General features: G+C 35.7%; 2 protein-coding genes across 2 annotated transcripts; one reads left to right on the top strand and one right to left on the bottom strand.

Annotated features, from left to right (window-relative positions):
- The first annotated feature begins 11,610 nt into the window (after nucleotides 1-11,610).
- On the top strand, nucleotides 11,611-13,578 carry LOC105763496 (transcription factor bHLH19). Its single transcript, XM_012581734.2, has 4 exons — nucleotides 11,611-11,964; nucleotides 12,058-12,510; nucleotides 12,614-12,988; nucleotides 13,101-13,578. The coding sequence occupies exons 1-4, from the start codon at nucleotides 11,929-11,931 to the stop codon at nucleotides 13,176-13,178; spliced, it is 942 nt and encodes a 313-aa protein (XP_012437188.1). The 5' UTR covers nucleotides 11,611-11,928; the 3' UTR covers nucleotides 13,179-13,578.
- A 6,252-nt stretch (nucleotides 13,579-19,830) lies between these two features.
- Nucleotides 19,831-20,883, bottom strand: LOC105762042 (protein MAIN-LIKE 2-like). Its single transcript, XM_012579964.1, has 3 exons — nucleotides 20,231-20,883; nucleotides 20,059-20,140; nucleotides 19,831-19,950 (listed from the first exon to the last, which is right to left on the bottom strand). The coding sequence occupies exons 1-3, from the start codon at nucleotides 20,881-20,883 to the stop codon at nucleotides 19,831-19,833; spliced, it is 855 nt and encodes a 284-aa protein (XP_012435418.1).
- Nucleotides 20,884-21,131: the final 248 nt, after the last annotated feature.

The following is a 21,131-nucleotide window of genomic DNA, read 5'->3' as shown; positions in this document are numbered from 1 at the left end:
AAAGCTTTCTCTCAAAGCTTCACCATAGTCGGTCCAGTTTAACGCCTGCATCCCCCCTATTTGTGGACATAAAAGTAGTGTAACACCCCTAACCCGTATCCGTCGTTGGAATAGGGTTACGAAGCATTATCGTGCAAATAGAACATTAAATCATTCATTTCATACATTAATTCAAACATAATCTAATTATATTTAATCACATAAATAACGTCCCTTAATCGAGCCCTTGGGGCCCTAAAAATACTTTAGAAACAATCTGAGACTAAATTGAAAACATTTAGAAAGTTTAAGAAAAAATTAAAAAATTTAGACTGCAAGGGTCACACGACCGTGTAGCTAGGCCGTGTAACCTTCAAAATAGGGACACACGACCGTACCCCAACCCGTGTCCTCGCCCATGTAACTCTCTGAGTTGGGTCACACGACCAAGCCACACACCCGATGCTAGGTTGTGTAACACTTGAAATAGCCTCACACGCCCCTATGCCAGGCCGTGTGTTAGGTCGTGTAACTGCCTAACTTGTGAGCCTTAAAACCTACAGGGGACACACGACCATGTCGTATGACCGTGTGTCACACACGGCTGAGTCACATGCCCGTGTCTCAAGCTGTGTGAACCTAAAGTGAACCTTAAACAACAAGTTTACCATTTCAAGCTTACTTGGATTCTAAGTAATCCATTTACCAACCAAAACACCTATTCAAAATGACATTAATTAAGCCAAAAACATACCAAATCAACTTATTAAGTACCTAACCAATGTACCCTCATTGGTACCACAAGTATATACAATTGTACATCAAAATAAAACCTAAAACACAACTTATTAAGTCATCAAATCAACACCTAACCAATGTACCTATCATAGGTAACTCAAATACACATATCATTAATACATACCATTTCTATTTGCATTAAAACATCTACCTCATTCACATATATTATATAATATTTTACTTATTCCAAAAGATTAGTAATAACTACACAAAAGCCTATTAATGCCATATAAACCGAATCAAACATTTCAAAAACTACCGAATTAAGCTGGATAGTGCGACTTGAGTGCCGATCTGATTGTCCAACCTTCCGAGTATCTACAAGGACATTAAACAACACAAGTAAGCTCAATGAAGCTTAGTAAGTTCAACATATTTAAACGATAAATCTTATCGAAGTAATTACAACAATTCAAACATTAACTATTTAACCACGAAGGTTTCCTATCATCCACAATCTCAATCGATAAATCACATACGTTCAATTTAATACTCAAATGTATAGCAAATCCATCAAATTCATTAAACTAATTACCTTACCAAGATTTTTTATTCGAAGAACGAATTACGGATAGGAGCACATCGTCAGTCCAACCATAAGACGCCAGATGCTCATATGATCTAATTCCTCCAAAACATGCCATATGCTCCCAAGAGATAGTCCAACCAAAAAACACCAATACTCATAAGAGTTAGTCCAACCGAAACACACCAATGCTCATAAGAGCTAAGTCAAACCGAAACACGTCAATCAGATATTATAACATGAGAGTTTGCAAAAATGCTAAACCTCAATTTACTCGGGAAATATATAAACACATCCCTCCAAAACCATCTCTACTCCAATCCCCCACATCACACCAAATCACAATTGTACTCTATCCCGCGTTCAATCCAATCCGAACATCAAATTCAATAACATATCTCAAATAATCATTCATTATCAACAATTGAATATATATATATATATTGTATCATGTTATACTATTCAACAATTCATATAGATGTTAAATTTTAAACCGTATGAACTTACCTGGACTGAATTGTAGTAGTTGCTAAAGTTCAGGGACTATTTCTTAATTTTTCCTTTTCCACGAATTTCTACGGGGTCTTAATCTAAAATATAAAATTTCTCAATTATAAGCTTACATTTCACATTCCAATCCATTTTAAAATTAATATGCTTTCATTTTTAAATTTACACAATTACCTAAACTTTTAAAATTTTTGCAATTTAGTCCATTAACTGAAAATCATCAAATTAATCGCTTTTCTCAAGTCAAAGTTATAGCCGAATATAATAGTTATACAGTCCTCACTAAACATCAAATTCACTATAAAACTCTAAAATTTTGACATTTTCACAATTTAATCCTTAATTAAAAATCTAACAAAAATCACTTCACAATTTCATTAAACAACACAACCAAAGCTTCAAATACACAATTATAATAAAAAAATTCAAGTTTTATCAATGGAAACTTCTAAAATTTTTAACAGATTCAAAAACGAAGGTATGTGCTAGCTGTACCTAGCTGCAACAATCTCAAAAACATAAAATTTACAAGAAACATGCAATAATTTCACTTACATGCAAGGCTTCTATACTTAGCTGATTCTCCAAGCTACTTTATATGGTGTTTTGGCAATGGATAAAGAAGAAAACTTATTTCTTCTAATTTTTATTTTAATTTCCATTTATTTACAATTATACCATTATCATTAAATTTTCTATCATTTTTAATTCTAATTGCCGTCCCACACATTAATTATGGTTTAATTGTTACTTAAGTCCTTCTTCAACTATTGACTAATCAATTTGATTACCTAATTTTAATAATTTCTAACTTTTGTACTTTTTACAAATTAGTCTTTTTTTTCAATTAACTATCTAAACGTTAAAATTTTTTAACCAAATTTTAATACGACTTTAATGAATCTATAAATATTCTAAAAATAATATTTATGAGTCAACACAATGGAATTTTGTGGTCTCAAACCACTGTTCCGTCACCACTAAAAATCAGGTTGTTACAAGTAGTGCCATTCTAGAGCCCTTCCCTCGAGATGTAACAACATAGTGTTGATCTTGTCACCTTCAGGCTAGCTTCAAACTTTAAATACTATCTTAGTTTGAACCACCATGCCCTGAAGTCAAAATCATCGAAATGAGGACAAGCCATTCAGTAATTTCTTTCTAACAACACCTCTAGTTGGGCATGATTTAGGTCTCCTTCCACCAATGATGGTGTTTCGTGGTGAGAACCTTCTCCTGTCTCTTTAAGAGGAAAACGAGGGGGACGTCTTCTTAAAATCCCTTTTCCTTTTCCTTGAGCTGCTTCATTGTTGGTAGACCCCGATGAACCAAAGTACTGTTCATATGAATCGGGGAGTCCGAATCTGAATTCTTCCTTGAACCCAAGTAAGCGAACTTCAAACTTGGGATCCAATCTTGACTCCATTTGTGATAGTTCACCTTGCACCTTCGCCATTTCTTGTTGCAAAATATTGACTTCCTTTTGAAAACAAGTAGTTACACCTTCCCCGGTCATCGGAATCGGTAGCTCTGACACCCTGTTAAGAGTTAAACCAGAATGTAGAAATTTGCAGAAACAAGGTTGAAAGGAAGAAAAGGGGAGAGTGAGAACTTAGAGGAGGAGAGGAAAATGTATAAAAATTGTACTGCTCGTCATTCTCCTTACATCCAGACAATATTTAAAAGAAATAAAATAAACAATTGACAACTGTCCTGCCAAAATAACTAATCGTCTGTTACTTAAAAGATTAAAACGCATCATTTTCATTAAGGTAGAAAGGTTCCGTTTTGCTCCAAGCCAAATACACCATTTTATTTTGCTCAGTTTTTAGCTCATATAATTGAATTATTATAAAAAAATATTTTAATATCTTTTAAGCAATTTGATATTTTAAGTGAATGAATTTATAAAATATATGATGAAATGAGAAAGGGGAAAATAAATAAAATAAAGACATGAATATCTTAACACAAACCATACATATAAACTTATATAATAAATTTGAGGAAGCGGGTATTTTATTTTCTTATCTTTCTTTGTTTGTCCTTCCTCTCTTGCTACACTGCCTCCTAATTCTATGCATTCTTTTTATAGTGTTTTATAGATTACAAATTATATATAAAATAATTGTTTCCTATAAAAGGAATTAATTAACTGTTGAGTGTTGTTGGAAGACATGCTAACATGTAATCAACTATTTAGTTAACTCTGTTGAAAAATAGGTATAACTATAAATTTAGTTTCTTAATCATTGCAACTTTTGTTAATTTGAATATAATTAATCAAATTACATCATTTACCTTTAATTACTAACATTGCTAAATTTTTTAATGAAGTAACTGAATTAACATTCTTACTTTACATGCTTTTAAGTTTATTTTTTCAAAGTTCAATCAGGTGACAAGGTAGGGTTTCAATTTTTTGTTCTTTTTAGTGCCAATGATAATATTAGAATAAATATTAGATTACCATTAGAGATTATGGTTTATTTTAAAACTAATAGGATATCGTTTAGGTGATTATTATCCATATTTTGGCTCCCTCTCCGCAATTAAACTAGACCGAAAGGCGACTTTTCTTTAGAATTTCTTCAAGCTTTGGGTTTCTTGAACTTGTGTATGTGTCGAATGGCTTAAGATTATCTCTTTTTATGGTGTTAATTGCTTGAATAAAAGGGAGTACTGATAGAATTTAACTGCTTCGTTTGATAGTTCTACAAAAATTTAAATTTTTTATTTTTTATTTATCTCTTATTAATTTAATTAATTAGAAATAAAATAATCATTTAATATTATCACTTAACATAAATTTTTATTATTTATCTCTTAATTAATTTAAATTATTTAGAGAAAATTGATTATGACACAAATATGATGTTATTATTTTTATCAATGGTAGTTTTAGTTTGACCCACGGTAATACCAACTTCGAACTTGACAAATGCCACTTTGTAATTGGTCGGAGAATTTTCTTCGTCTACAAACCCAAAAATAGATGGAAAGTTAATATCTGTTAACTTTATTGACGTGACATCCACGTATATGCCACATAATCAATTAATTAATTTTTAAAATTAAATATATTTTTAAATTTTTTAAATTTTAAATAATTAATTAATTGTTGAAATGGAATCCATATGATAATTTACTTGTATGCCATGTCAGCAAAATTAACAAACGTTAACTTTTTGTTGTAAAGTTAAATGGAGCACTAAATTGATTTGTTTTTTTTTTTAGCTAAAAAAAGACTGATATTAATAAATGGCTCAAGACAAACAGTATCTGAAACGTTAGAAGGAAAGTAACATGAAACAACTAACAAAACAGCTGGCAAGCACCAACAAAAAACAAAGAAAGAAAAAAAAAGCCTAGAAACAATCAATACCAAACCATCAGAAAACAACACCTGAGCCAAAGAAAACCACTGTCTTACACCCAATATCAGCCATTTCCCTCCTCACCATCAGATTCTGGAAGAAGTATAACGAGAGAACAAGCACTTAGGACGACCCTCCTCCGTTTCCAAAGTACACCAAGATGAACTCAGCTCCGCCGGTCCCAAGCCAAACGGTCCTACAATGCCGCTAATCGGACTGATTCAGGCACTCCAGTGAGCCAATCCCCATAGATCTTTCATCTCCGGCCCTCCAATGCCAGTGTATGAGCCGCCTCATTAATCAATCGAGTCACTGCAAGGTAAGATATCTCCTCAAAAGACATACCCAAAATATAGATGTGATGTGTAATCGGTCTGAGCATTGATTTATCCTTCTCCTTTCTTTTAACATTTTTTATAACTGTCAGCGAATCGCCTTCCACAACTAGTCGACGGAAACACATCCTACTCGCGAAGATTAGCGCCCTTTCACAAGCCCTAGCTTCTGCCACAAACGCATTGACAACATCATTAAAGAGATAAGTTTCTGCCCCTACAATCTCACCTGTAAAATTTCTGGCTAGAACTGCTGTTACAGCAAGCTTCTCCTCCTTTAGGAATAACGCATCAAAGTTTAACTTGATAACTCCTGGGTCCGGTGGTCTCCAGATCTCCTTAATCAGTGGTCTAGGAGGGGAACAAGGAGACATAAAACTAAGATAAATGTTGTGCACATATCCCCGAATAAACCCTAGCACCTCCTGCATCGAGAAATAAGCTCCTTCATGAACTAGCTTATTTCTATGGAACCAAAGACTCCAAATGGAGATCACGATGATTTGTTTTTGTTGTTCATCAGTTGCAGAGAACATTTTAACAAAACGGAGTATGTGACCCACCGAATCTTCGAATGAAGGAATCCGCACTGTTAACAACGCTCACACCCTCTGCAGGATACTACAAGACCACAGAAGGTAATCGGAATCCTCCAGCTCTTCCTTACACAGCGGACACGATACTGCTGAACACAAAGTCCTACACGACAAGTTACCAAAATGAGGCACCAAATTATTCACCAGCCTCCAAATATGTGTTTTAATTTTCCCTGGAATGTTCAATGACCATAAAGCATTGTAAAATACTTTGTAATCCTCACCAAAAGAGGATCTGTAAGTAGAGTCTCGTAAGTAGTCAGTATTAAGAGCCCGATATCCACTCTTAACAGAGTATTCCCCAGAACCCTCATGTTTCCAAACCAACCTATCCTCCTGACCACTTCCAAAAATGGGAATAGCGAAAATACGGTCCGCTGTACTCTCATCCACCAAGTAATAAACCAGATCCCTATCCCAGGTACTAGTTTCCGTGTTAATTAGCTGATTGACAGTAGTCCAATTAGACCTAATCATCTGTACTGAAATACGATTATTCTCTCTTCCATGTAACTAGGGGTCATTCCAGATGTTGATGCGATCATCCTTCCCAACCCGCCACAGCAACCATTCTCTAATTACCTCACAAGCACTGCAGAGACTTCTCCAGGTAAATGAGGGGTAAGATCCAATTTTTGCTGATAAAATATCAGAAGACGGAAAATACCTAGCTTTAAAGACTTTAGCTAACAAACAATGAGGTTGATCAAAAATATGCCAAACCTGCTTTGCTAATAAAGCTTTATTAAATAAAAACAAATTTTTACAGCCTAACCCCCCAAAGCACTTCGGTTTGCATAACATCTCCCAACTGCTTCAGTGGATACCTTTCGATGACTTATTGTTTGTCCACCAAAATCTGTTCATAATTCCTTCGAGCTTACAACATAGTGACTTCGACAATAAAAAACATTGCATAGCATAAATTGGAGCTGCTTGTAGAACCGATTTAATAAACACCTCATTCCCTCCCATAGACAAATAGCGCAACCTCCATCCTTCCACGCGTTTTTTGAGTTGATCTGTAAAGTTAGCAAAAGCCCACGTTTTCCTCTGGCCTACCATCATAGGCAAGCCCAAATATTTCTCCAGGTTCACAGCCTCCTGAACTCCTAACAGGTTGACAATATCCACATTGGCATTAGAGTTTACATTCGCACCAAAATAAATAAGAGACTTATCAAAATTCACCCGCTGTCCTGAAACAATTTCATATTCCCTTATTATATCTCGAACCACTCTTGCCCCATTACACAAAGCATCTCCAAAGAGAATGCAATCATCCGCAAAAAAACAAATGATTAAGGGTCAACCGTTCCCTACCGACATATGCACCCATCATTCGACCCTTCTGTTTCGCATCCTGTAAAAGCGTAGAAAAGCCCTCAGCACAAATCAAAAATAGGTATGGACTAAGAGGGTCGCCTTGTCGTAGCCCTCTTGAATGAAGAAACCATTCACTGTTTGCTCCATTAAGGCTAACTGAGTAAGAAACGAAACAAACACACCTCATAACAAGCACAATCCAATCAGCATAAAAACCTAGATACTTCATCATTCTAGCCAGAAAATCCCATTCAACACGATCATAGGCTTTACTCATATCAAGCTTAAGTGCAAAGTTCCCCTTATTGCCTTTTCTCTTCATTTTGAGTGAATGGAGGACTTCATAAGCAATCAACACATTATCCGAGATAAGTCTTCCCGGGATGAAAGCTCCTTGAGCTTCATTAATACAATTTCCCAAAATATCACTCATACAGATAACCAAGACCTTCGCCACAATTTTGTAGATAACGTTACAAAGGATTATAGGCCTAAACTGGGTCATATTCTTAGGTTTGTCCACTTTGGGAATCAAAATGATACACGTTTTATTAATATCACCTATTTCAATCTGACCATGCAAGATAGATAAACAATACCGTGAAATCTCTGTACCAATAACATGCCAGTATCTTTGGAAAAAAAATTACAGGAAATCCATCAACACCAGGAGCTTTCAAAGGGGTCATTGACTGAACGAACATTGGCAACATCTTTCTCAGTGAATTGTTTTAACAAGCTATCATTCATGCTATCAGAAATCCGCTTCTCTACTAATCCAAATAGATGCTCATCCGATCCCATTTCTGATGCTGTAAACAACTTACCAAAATAATCTGAAGCTATCTTGATACACTCGAAAGTTGAAGTAGTTCGTCTACCATTCTCGTCTTCTAATTCAAAAATTCTACCACAGAGGTGGCGTTGCACCGCAACCGTGTGGAAATATTTGGTATTTCGATCGCCATTCTTCAACCAGATGACTCGGGCTCGTTGCTCCAAAAATAGTTCTTATTTGTCAGCTTCCAAATTAAGCCCTAATTGAACCTCCATAATTTCCTCAAGGGTCTCGTCAGAAACTTCCCGATTATAAAGACTGTTTAACTTTTCTTCCAGATCCACACGAATCTTTTTCTCTTCTCTATCCCTTGACTTACTCCACTTTTGCATTTGGTGACCAATTCTCTCAACCTTGCTCGGTACAAAACTAGGTGTATCTTCTCACTATCTTCGAACCCTTTCCTCAAATGAGCTTTCCAAACACCACTTGGCCTCAAACCGCAAAGTCTAAGCTTCGTTACTCTTGCTCCGAGCTTCTCATCTCACCCTTATGGTATCAAGAAGAATGGGGCAATGATCTGAAAAGGAGTGGCACAAGTGTTCAAGTTGATAATGTGGAAAACAACTTACCCAGCCCAACGTAGCAACTCCCCGATCCAGCCGCTCACGTATGTTTGTAGCAGCGAATCTACCTCTTTCCCATGTGAACCACCGACCAATAAAACCTAAATCATTGAGACCACAATCTTCTAAGACTATACGAAAATCTTTCATCTGACGTTCTGACCTAAGGCGACCCTCTTTCTTCTCAAACGACTTGGTGATTTCATTAAAGTCCCCCAGAACAACCCAAGAAATTGATTGCTCATCGTTTAATTGTCGAAGTAGATTCCATGAAGCACTTCTACTCCGTTCATCTGGATTCCCATAAAACCCTGTTAGTTTCCAACAATTACTACATTCGGTATCATGAACCTCAACATCAATATGAAAAGAGGAAAAACTCCTAAGCTTAATCAAGGCATTTCCATTCCAACCCAAAGATAAACCACCTTTAGAGCCTATCGCTCAAACATCAATACCATTCACGAAACCACACTTCAGCCTGTCCAGTTCCATCTTCTTTGAACTTAACTTTGTTTCCATAAGAAACAAAATTCGGGGATTAATGGCTCTCAATTTATTCTTGAGCCTCTTTACTGTTCGTGATCTCCCCAAACCACGAACATTCCAACTTAGTATTTTCATTGGTCCCGGCTGCTCTGGTTACCAGAGCTAGCCGATAAGTGCATAGAACTTGAGCCCTCCTTAGATCCCAAAAAATTGAGCGGTTTTTCCACCACCCTCTGTCGCTTATTTCCTTCCACCAGCGCTACAACATCATTTTCCTCTTCCAATACCATGTCCATGGGCCCCCTCCCAAATCCGTTGATAGCCAAACCATCTTGTCCCCAGTTACGCCAATTGTGTTGATCACCAGCAACCTTCTGTAATTTGTCAGCAAAAAACTGTGAGCCATCAGCTTCACGTAACCATTTACTCACCTCCGAAGTCCTGCGCCTCACCACTGCATGTAATGATAAATCCCAACCAAAAACAATTTTTGAAGGCTCAATTTTTAGCCTGAAGGGACAAAAACTCTCCCCATGCCCTAGTTTTCCACATATAAAGCAAAATAGACTTAGTTTTTCATACTTAAAGCGAGCATAAGCAGTCATAGCCTTCCCAACTTGAATTTTCTTCTTCCGTTTCAACGGAGCAGACACATCCAAACAAACCCGAATACGCATATACTTCTTAGAACCCAAAACTGGGGAGCAGAATCATACTCGAGAAATCTTCCACAAAAGTTCCCTAATTGTTTTGCCAACGATTCAGAAATCAGTCCTGGAGGCAACTCGTGAACTTGGACCCAAAATTCCGTAGAATTTAATTCCAACATCACCGGATTTCCCCCATACGGAATTCTTTTCAGAATAATCAAATGGTTATTGAAAAACCATGGTGTTCCAGCAAGCACCCTAGCAATGTCTACTTCATGAAAAAATTGGAATAGATACTGTTTTTCCCTTATATCCGTAATGCAGATTCCTCCAATAGGATGCCAGAGATCAACCATCGTATTCCGTAATGACGGGAAGTGCACAACACTGTCTGTTAAACAACGCCCCACAAGATAAAATTGGGAGATATTTTCCACCGCTGCTACATCCTCTTAGATCGCTTCTTCCTCCTCATCCACTAACCTCAGATTTGCCAAGTCATCTTCCATGAGAAAAGCAGTCAATGCCAACAAAACCAACAGGACTGGATTAATTATCGAGATCAGATTCTACCAAATAAAGAGAAACCAAAGGAAATGTGCCAGGCGGCAGACAGAAACAAACTTGCCAGGCGGCAGACTTTAGGGTTAAAAATAATTTGTTTTTTTTTATAAAGCTGAATGGCTAAATAAGTTATTATGCCTTTGTGATATTATTTAAAATAAAAATACAACATAAAAATATATTTATTTATTTTATGAAAAATGTATTCATAGCATTACATATTTATATTAAAATTTTATTAATAGAAAAAGTAATTAATAATAAATTTTATGTTAAATTATAATGTCAAATAAGTCTTTAAAATACTAATTAAATATAAAATATTTTTAATACTATAATTATATATGTATATCCTAAAATCTATAAAATTTAAAATTAATGATAATATAAAATGTTTGACATAATATATTAATTTAATAATATAATAACTATTTTTATACTAGATGATTAAACATGATTTATTATACAATATTAATAACATTACTAATAAATTTAATTTTGATGACTTGTGAATTTGGTTGTACTTTTGTTTTATTTTTTAATAATTTGAGAACTTAGGTTTTACTTTTATTATTGATTGATTAATGTTTAACGTTTTAATTGATATTAAATGTTTATTAATAGTATTATCTTAATATAATTTTTAGATTTATAGAGGTTTATCTTTATTTAAATTGGATTTTGAATAAAGTTTAAATTGAGTTTAGATTTAAGTTCGGGCTTGAATTTAAATATATATTAGATTTAATAGATGCAAAGTCGGTTAATTTGATTTAAAGAGCTTTGAATTTCAAAAATTAACTAAATACATAACCCGACCTTAAATTGAAACTGCCCATTGAACTGAAAAATCAAATTTATTCATTGGTTAATTGAATTAGCTCGATTTGGTCAATTAAATTAATTTTATCACGTTAGTGTATTTTAACAATGTTAGTTAAATACATAAAAATTAATTTAATTTAATTTAATTTTTCATAAATAATTTAAGTTGCCATAGATTAATATAAACGCATTGGACGGAAGTAGTCAAGAAACAGAGGCTTCAGTTGAAGATTTAAAACTAGAAAAGAAAAGGAAGAAAGTGTTTTCATTTCACACTTGCGTGCGGAGGTAGGTATACTCAAACACATGTCTCATTATGAGCTACCGGATTGGAAGAGAATAGTTTCAATCAATCAAACCCACGTCTGAACACACTTGTCTCCGGACTGCAGGTCGCTCTTCTTTTTCAACTCCCAACTCAACTGATGTTTGTTGCATTCTCCATTTATTAAACATCAAATTCATTCTTAGCTCTGGGTCTCTGTGTTTTTCCTTCTTATATACCTTCAAATCTTAGTAACTTCATTTCTAACATTTAAAGCTTCTTTAATGGAAATCGCTTCAGGCAAATGGTTATCTCAACTGGTAAATATTGTTCTTCCATTGCTTCCAATCATCTCAAGATATTATATACATATTTATTTTATTATATGAATTTTATGATGGTATGATTGGCAGGAAATGGAGGATCCCACTTTATTCCCACAATACCAAATGATAAACCCTATTGACTATTCATTTCATGATTTCAATTTTCACTCTGAAAACTATTCATCCAATCCATATTATACCATTGGTAATTCATTCATTGAAACTTCTCAAGAGGTCGACGATTTTAAAAGGCAAATGAAACAACTCAAAACCAACAGTTGGAACTCTTGCATTACAGAAAATAATATCCCACCACCGCCAAAGCCTTCTTCTTCTTCCTCGTCTTCTCATTTAATCTCCTTCGACAACTCCAATTCATACTATGCTGTAGACTATGACGTGAAACCGAAAAATGAAGTGGGTTCATTCACAAGGATCCCATTACATGCTCAAGATCATGTACTTGCTGAAAGAAAACGCCGTGAAAAGCTTAGCCAGAGTTTCATTTCTCTTTCGGCACTTATTCCTGGCCTCAAAAAGGTAGCAAGTCTTTCTGTCTAATTATATATATTCAAAGATTTCAGTCTAGTTTGGGCTTTGAAATTAACTTGTGAGACATCTTTGGACTATTGTGCCTACGCAGACGGATAAGGCTTCAATTCTGGGAGACGCTATCACATACTTGAAAAAACTTCAGGATCGAGTTAATGTGCTGGAGGAACAAGTTGCTAAGAAAACAATGGAATCAGTAATCTTTGTGAGGAAAACCCAAATTTATGCAGATGATGAGACATCTTCTTCTGATGAGAGCGTCCATGGACAATCTAACAACAACCCTTTCCCCGAGATCGAAGCAAGAGTTTCAGACAAGGATGTGCTCATTAGAATCCACTGCAAGAACAACAAAGGTTGCATATCAAACATCATAAACGAGGTCGAAAAGCTTCATCTCTTTGTGCTCAACAGCCACGTCTTGCCCTTTGGACAAGCCACTCTTGACATAACCATTACTGCTCAGGTAATTTATTCAGGTTTGCTTTTCAAATCTAACTTATACATATGATAAGTATTTGTTTATACAACCCTTGAGACTTAAGCTTTAATTTCATGGTTATTATACAATATTGCAGATGGAAGCTGAGTTTTCAATGACAGTGAAAGATCTTGTGAAAAGCCTACGACTGGCTTTGCTGAAGTTCATCATGTGATGAACTTGCAACACCATGTTCACAACGAGCCCTTGACATCCCATGTAAGTTTTCCTGCGAAACATAAATTACAGCAAGACCAAGATGGAGAGTTTAAGTTATCAAAATATCCTTCGTGATGAGCACATAAATTTAATTATCAAAGCCAGAGAATATAGTTTAAATCATTTTGAAGAAGATTACAAGCATAAATGATGTATAGAAGAAAAAGGAAGATTATGTGTTGGTGAGGAATGATGATTGTAATAGTTGTTTGCAAGGCACCGACGGATGAAGACCTTGTGAGAGATTGTAATATGCCACAGTTTCTCTCTTTTGACTTTTTGATTCTTCGATTTCTCTAGTCTATATCTGTTTCCAACTATACTTATCATATATAAAAAGTGCTGGTTTTGAATTTGTTCCAGGATTAATATGAGTATATATCCTTTCTTTTAATATTATTATTTTTTCATACTTTTATATAATATTTACATAAAATAATTAAAATTATATATTAAAAAAATAAAATATATCCTTAGTACAAATTATATATAATTTTTACTATTTCACCTATAATCATTATTAAATAAATTTTTAAAAAATTTAAATATAATATTTTCTTTCACTCATACAGTAAGTGTGACATAATGTAGTAAACATAAAATTTATGTTTCATAGGCATGTATATATTGATTAACTGTCATCATTAATAGTGTCCAATTCAATTATGAAATTACAAAAAATTATTATTTTTATACAATAAATACTATTTTAAAGGCATTTTGTTTAAATCTTGAAAAATATATATAACAAAATTTGAAAAAAAACACAATTTAAAATTTAAATTTCAATAAAAACTACATTTGATTTTTAAATCAATTTTTATTATAAATTATTACGTAAATTTTTTCACCCATAAACTTAATAAATATTGTCATAAAATTTTAATGTAAGTTATAATTTGTCAAAATATTTTGGAATATTTGTGTATTTTACATTGTTTCAAAGCAAGCATTAACTGTTTCTACCAAAAAGGCATGCATTAATTAAGAGATAACTTAAAAATGAACTCCTTTAAAGTTATAACTTGAAATTTCTCAAGCCTCCTCTTTCCCATTAGATAACGGTGAGATTTTTATTCGAGAGATAGCAAAAATTATGTAGAGAAAGGGATATACCGTGGCAGGATATGAGGCATAAAGGGGTGCTTTGTGTTGAAATGTATAATTGTTAATTGAATAGAAAAGATATTACTTGAATGGAAGATGGCACCGTAATAAATACAATAAAAATAGAGAAAATTATTAATGCAGATTGATTTCTGGAGTCGAGTTTAATGAAGGTTGGAGGTTGAGAGTTGCCTGGGAAAGTCGTGTAGTTTAGGGTATTAAAAGAAAGTGAAACAGTGAAAAGGGAGGAGTAGTCACCAAATGACAGGGTTCACTTGTTTTCCAATTCAATATTGGATTGGCAATACGGGTTCACATGTTGTAGGCTGTTTATGATATAACAATATATTTAATTTTAGCCGAGCAAAAAGAATTGGGTTGAAGAACCCAAATGTGTAAGACTAAATAAAGATATAGCTAATTAACCAACAGTTTTGGCGACATTTAGCAATTAATGAATCAGATGAAACCAAACCGACCAAATACACAGCATTTGTAATGAAAAGAAGTCTGCAACAAGAGATTATAGAGTCAAAGTCAGGAAACTGCGTGTTGCTACAACCTTTGTCCCAATATCATTGTCGGTGCTGATATTATTTCCTACGTGGTGACTATGAGCTGAACAATGGTTGACCACTAAATACATGTAGAATATTGTAATTTAGGCCCTTCCTTTTCATACATCTTTCATAGTTCCACTTCATCACAAATTAAATGCTTCTATTTATCCAATAAATTTGGAGTTCCCCCACCTAAATGTTAGGCAACTAATTCAAATTTTAATATGATTTTGTACTTTCATAAATTTTTTATTAAATATTTTAGGTCACACTCATTTATATCATACAAATCAAGTAAATTAAAATGTAAAGTTAAATGTAAAATTGACATTCGACCTATATCACATTTCTCACTTGTGTTTCTTAAGTTCTTCTGGTTAAAAGTGGTATCTAAACCATCAATTAATAAGAACATGACATGTGTCATGTTGTATACTTTCTCAGAAAATAAGATAAATTTGATAATTTAAGTGTTACTTTTAATAAGGAAAAGTCTTAGGTACCTAAATGAGAAAAACGATATAGTTTTGTAGCTACACCTAAAACTTTCTAACTATTTATTTTATGTAATTAAATGGATTTAATATTTTAGATCCATATATTCGCTTCAAGCCATAGATAATCTTTATCAAAGGCAAATTTAGTATTTTTTTGTAAAGATTAATGTAGGGTTTTTACAAAATAATATAAAAAATAAAAATTACCAAAATATTATAACTTTTTTTTATTTACCAAAATATATATAATTTTTTTATTTACCAAAATATATAAAAAAACAAAAAAAAACCTGAACTGATTTGACAACTCCTTGGGTGGAGGGAAGCAGGTTGGCGGCACCAAACAAGGGATCCCTGTTGGCGGCACCAAACAAGGGATCCCTGTTGGCGGCACCAGTCCTGCCAACCAGATTGGCGGCACTACTCGTGTTATAAACACGAACTCTGTCCAGCTGAAACAAGAAAAATCAGAAGAAAAAGAAAAGAAAGAAGAGGTGCAGAAAAAAAAGAAAAATAGAAAAGAGAAGAGAAAATAAGGTATTTTTTTAAAATAATTGATTATGTTATTGTTTTGTATAATTTGTATTTTTTGTTTTAGTTTAGTTATTAAGATTAAAATCAATAAAACTCAAATTGATAGTTTTAGTTAGGGTTTTATTATAAAATATTACAAAAAATAAAATTTTATAGTATTATTATTATTATTATTATTATTATTATTATTATTATTATTGTTAAGATGTTACTTAGTATTATTGTTTGTAAAAACTAGTATTATTTTTATAGTTAGTTATTAATAATTTTAGTTAGTATTATTTTGTATATAGAATTATTAATATTATTATTGTGTTAGCTATTAGGATTAGTGGTTAAATGGCTTTCATGTACAAAATTGAATATTGAAACATTAATTTTTTATTTAAGTTATTTATTATCCGTGCGAGATGTTTTACGAGATTTTGTTTATTTTGATGATTAAATATTAAAGATGGATGCTAAGTTTTTGTATGCGTTTATTTCGACGGAGTCATCTTGACAACAAGTGTTGGATGTGTATTTGAATGTCAGCAACAAATAGCAATGAGATTTAATAGAAATGTCTCGTTTGATGAAATGAAGGCAATGATTAATGCAAAAATTTTAAGACGTTGTGGGAGAAGGATAGTAAAAATTTTCTACAAGTTTCCAGTTTCGACAAATCTAGTCAAATTCGTCGAAATGGAACTTGCAGACGACGAAGACGTTGAGATAATGGTCGATCTCTACTGTGGGAATGGGAGTGACAAGAATGCACCGATTCACTTATTTGCTGAGTTAGTCGGTATGGAGCAAAATGCATCTGATGAAGAAGACGGGGCTGAAGAACCGCGGATGGTGGCTTCAATATCATATGTTGATAGTGAATCAACTATGGGTGGGATCAGTATCGACCTGAATATTACACCCGATGTTGATATGGTTGGTGGTGAAGAAGAATGTGGTTGCGAAGAAGAAGGTGGTGGTGATCATTGGGATGAATAGGTCGATAGTGACGGTGATCCCGATGTGGACGATGTACTTGATGATATCGACGATGAATACATTAACGCTTCTTCGATCGGGGAGCAGATGCGGCATATTTTGATACACAATAATCCTGGGTCACACATGTCGCTCATAGACCCCGACGCAGCGTATGTAGCTGAGTTCCCAGAGTACCCTGAAATAGTTCATCGTCACGGGCTGGCCGTAACATCTGATGATGATGAGTTATTCATAGGCCAGAGATTCAGCTGTAAAGAAGAGTGCGTATATGCCATCAAACGGTACAGCATGAATATATCAGTTGATTATAAAGTTACAGTGTCTACTCCGACAATATATGTTGGGGAGTGTTGGAAGGCAGCGGAAGGCTGCAATTGGCGGGTGTGAGCTGCATTCATTAAAAGTTCTCAGATGTGGGAGATACGAAAATTTGTTGGTCCTCATACATGCACATCAACACGTATGACAGAAGATCATGGAAAACTTGATTCAAAAACAATCTGTACGTGTATCATGCCAATGGTGAAGGACATGCCGACCATTAAAGTTTCGATACTGATTGCCGAAATGTAAGCACGATTCCAGTATCGAGTCTCATATCGGAAGGCATGGATTGCTAAACAGATGGCGATGGAGCAACTGTATGGAGATTACGATTCATCGTATAACGAGCTTCAAGGTTGGATAGCTGCTATGCGAGATTATGTACCGGGGACTGTGATTGAGTTGCAGGGAAGAACATATTACGGCCCGGACGGCTAGTTACAGTCAGTAAAAAGGATTTTCCATCGGATGTTCTGGACGTTCGATCCATGTGTACCGGCATTTCCCCACTGCAAGCCACTTGTGCAGGTAGATGGGACCTGGCTGTATGGAAAATATACACAGATCCTACTTATTGCGGTTGCTCAACACAGAAACAGAAACGTGCTCCCGATAGCATTTGCTATCGTAGATAAAGAGAACATGGAGTCTTGGGAATTCTTCCTCACAAACCTGCGGAGGTATGTTATTAGCAACGATAACATTTCCATCATCTCGATAGAGGAAGGGTTTAATTGCAGCAATCAGCGCTACGGTGTGCCGTGGAGATCCGTTCTTGCATCCGTCACATTATGCTAACTTCCACAAAGATTACAAGAATGCGATGGAAGAGACAAGTCGTGGCAATGGGTAAATGATAACCTTATATTTTCAATATAAGTTGTAATATTTCATGTTATCGAGTTACTAGAACTTATTTTTCTTAATACGTATGCAGCGTACGGGTTAGAGCCACATATGTTCCGGCAAAAAATGATCCGACTTGGGAGTGACATGGAGGGGCAGACAAACACATCTTTCTGACAATGGTTGGGCACAATGGAGCCGTAGCAATAGGCTCAAAGCGAGGGCTTTCGTTATGGCCAAATGACCACAAACTTAGTCGAGGGAATCAACGCTGTTTTGTTAAAAACACGTCATCTTCCGATTGCATCTGTATTTTCTGCTACTTTCTACAAGCTGGCTACTTTGATGCCAAGAATGGGTCAGCAGCAAGTCGACCAGATTGAGGCGGGACACGTGTTTGTCGAACATGTCAGGGATACAATGGTCGCAAACTGTCGGTTGGCGAGGTCAATGAATGTAGAAATATATTCACGACGACTGGAAACATTTCGTGCCTCTGACGACTTTCGAGCTTCTCCCAGACAGAGGGCTGCGGAGGAATCCGAGAGGTCGTCCGCAGTCAAGCAGAATCCGTAATGAAATGGACATCAGGGAGAAGTCTGACGGAAAGTGTTGTGGAATATGTAGGTTAAGTGGTCATAGTTAGAATAAATGCCCTAACCGAAACTTTCATGTTGGACAGTCGTCCGGATCGGGTCGTCCGGATCGGGTCGTAATTGACCTAATATTGTAAAATTTTTATGTGTAATGATAAAAAATTATACAAATGATTATGATTACATTGTATCCAAATTAAGTTATAAAATAGTATATGGCGTTTGGAATTATTAATATTATATTGAAAATGGAGGCATATAACCTTAAATTAAGCTTTAATATAATGCAACTTTAAAATAATTAAATTGGTAAAAAGAAATTGAACAATAACCACAATAACTAAAACTAGAATAATTAAATTAGAATAATTAAATTGATACAAAAAAGTACAAACGTGTTAATGTACAAACATGTGCCATACACCCCTAAAATTGATGGTTCGATGGTGTAGTCCTAGGGGTATACCTATTCGGAGGTCGACAGTCACGTTCTGGGTGCCCGCGACGATCGACATTATCATTTGGCACAGGTGGTGGTGTAGTAAAAATAGGGAGGAAATCATTTTGAGCAGGTCCCTCGTTCGACAGCGACAAACTTGATGCACCTGAGGGAGTCCCATAATGTTGCGGATATGGGCCGGGCGAGTAGGATCCGAATAGTTCAAAGTCGTATGCATATTCTGGCCCTGAGAAACTCGACAAATTCTCAGTGCCTGACAAATCCGGATGATAGCTATCTGAACCGACAAATCCAGATTGTTCCGGATCTGGCTGGGGCTCCTGCTCGGGCTCCGGTGGTTCCGGAGAATAATATGCCATGGGATCCAGATCATGCTGGACCGCTGTGGCCGATCCCCCATGTCGCTGCATGTGCGGGGGGATTACAACCGACTGGCCTCCGTATAAATATGGCTTCCCGCAACTAAAGTACCATTGCATATACTCTTCTGATGGTTGCGAGTCGGTAGCCATAACCATCTAAGGTCTTCGAAGAAATCGATCGTTCCACAGCGCCACAAATTTTCGGTGCTTAATTCCCAATCTATCATCGATTTTCCACTTTTATTCTTGCCGTGAACTTCTCCCACCTCACACGGCGGATCCGGGATAGGTTGGATGAAGCCAAACTGCCGTAGCACCTGATCTCCGTGATATCACTCGACCATGTTGAAATTTATAATTGGTGCGTTAGTGCACCATATGTACGAATGCACGTATGCAGACGAGGGTACCACGGCGGTAATTTCTGGCGTTCGGTACGGCGTCCATATAAACTGCATGATTAATAACATGATTATCATTAGCCATAACGTGTGCGTAAGATATAGAAAGTAAGATGTCATGAATATTAGAACAGCATGAATATTAGAATAGCATCTTACCCCATCCCGGGCATACTGTTCAATCATGAGGCGGTATAGCGGGACATTGTACGGCTGTCCTATACCCGAACGACCACTCCACCTACAAAAAACAAATATATCGTTTAGAGTTGGTTGGTAACATTAGTCAATATATTATGACTACAAATAACGAGAAGTTATATTTTATCACCTGTTCAGCAGTGGATAAACATACGGTTGGTGTCTAACCGATGCCAAAAATGGCATCCGATACAGTGCCCAGGACTGCAGCAATGAGAGGCATCCGCCAATGTCGCGAACTTTCCGATCTGTTGCCCGACAAAGCTCTCGATACAAAACTGCTAGCACGGCTGAGCCCCAGCTATAGGAGCTAACAGTGGACAAGTCAGCTAACAGGGGCAAGTACATCAAATGCACCTTGTCGTTGCTTGCATCAGGCATGATTTCTCCCCCTATGATATGCATGATGTACGCTCGAGCAGCGCACATCAACTCGCCTTCAGTGGTTGTCGCTGATAATTGTCCATACTTGGCTTTCAGCCATGTAAATTGTACACCTGAAAAATATGACTCATCGTCCCTTGGTGAGTCTCCTAGAAGCTGATAGCAAAGTGCATCCGGATCGGTAAATGCAGATAATCCCGTTACGGGACTCCCATCAATTGGGAGCCCAAGCTGCAACGCTATATCCTCCAAGGTCACTATACACTCCCCGCACGGAAAATGAAAAGTGTGGGTCTCTGGGCGCCATCGCTCCACTAGCGCAGATAATAAATCAAAGTGCAAGACGGTGTACCGGATCTGTCCTACGGACCCAAATCCGGCTAGCTCTAAGTACGGCATCAACCGTGCATCCGGAGTATTCTTCAAAACACTCACACGACCCCTTAAAACCCGTGATTAATAAATAATAACTCATACCGCGTTATTAACCGCATCAGATATGTGGCTTTTGCTGCTAATCAATGAAGCCATTGCGATGCCTGCAAGTTGAAAAAAAAGTTAGTAAAAAACTCTTACTTCGGCCATTTGTTCGTATTTTTTTCTCCGCATTTTATTACTTTAAAAATATCTTCATTTCTAATTTTATA

The sequence above is a fragment of the Gossypium raimondii genome, chromosome 12 (assembly GCF_025698545.1).
Source record: "Gossypium raimondii isolate GPD5lz chromosome 12, ASM2569854v1, whole genome shotgun sequence".
Taxonomy (NCBI): Eukaryota; Viridiplantae; Streptophyta; class Magnoliopsida; order Malvales; family Malvaceae; genus Gossypium; species Gossypium raimondii.
The sequence above is the reverse complement of the archived record's forward strand: the minus strand, read 5'-3'. Positions and strand labels throughout refer to the sequence as shown.

What these genes read in the sequence shown, in the direction of transcription:
- LOC105762042 (XM_012579964.1), bottom strand. Translation starts at nt 20,883, where the DNA reads ATGCCGTACTTAGAGCTAGCCGGATTTGGGTCCGTAGGACAGATCCGG. An exon ending in GTTTATCCACTGCTGAACAG is followed by an intron (nt 20,141 to 20,230) that starts GTGATAAAATAT and finishes TGTTTTTTGTAG; the next exon opens with GTGGAGTGGTCGTTCGGGTA. An exon ending in AACAGTATGCCCGGGATGGG is followed by an intron (nt 19,951 to 20,058) that starts GTAAGATGCTAT and finishes TTAATCATGCAG; the next exon opens with TTTATATGGACGCCGTACCG.
- LOC105763496 (XM_012581734.2), top strand. Translation starts at nt 11,929, where the DNA reads ATGGAAATCGCTTCAGGCAAATGGTTATCTCAACTG. An exon ending in GCAAATGGTTATCTCAACTG is followed by an intron (nt 11,965 to 12,057) that starts GTAAATATTGTT and finishes TATGATTGGCAG; the next exon opens with GAAATGGAGGATCCCACTTT. An exon ending in ACATAACCATTACTGCTCAG is followed by an intron (nt 12,989 to 13,100) that starts GTAATTTATTCA and finishes ACAATATTGCAG; the next exon opens with ATGGAAGCTGAGTTTTCAAT.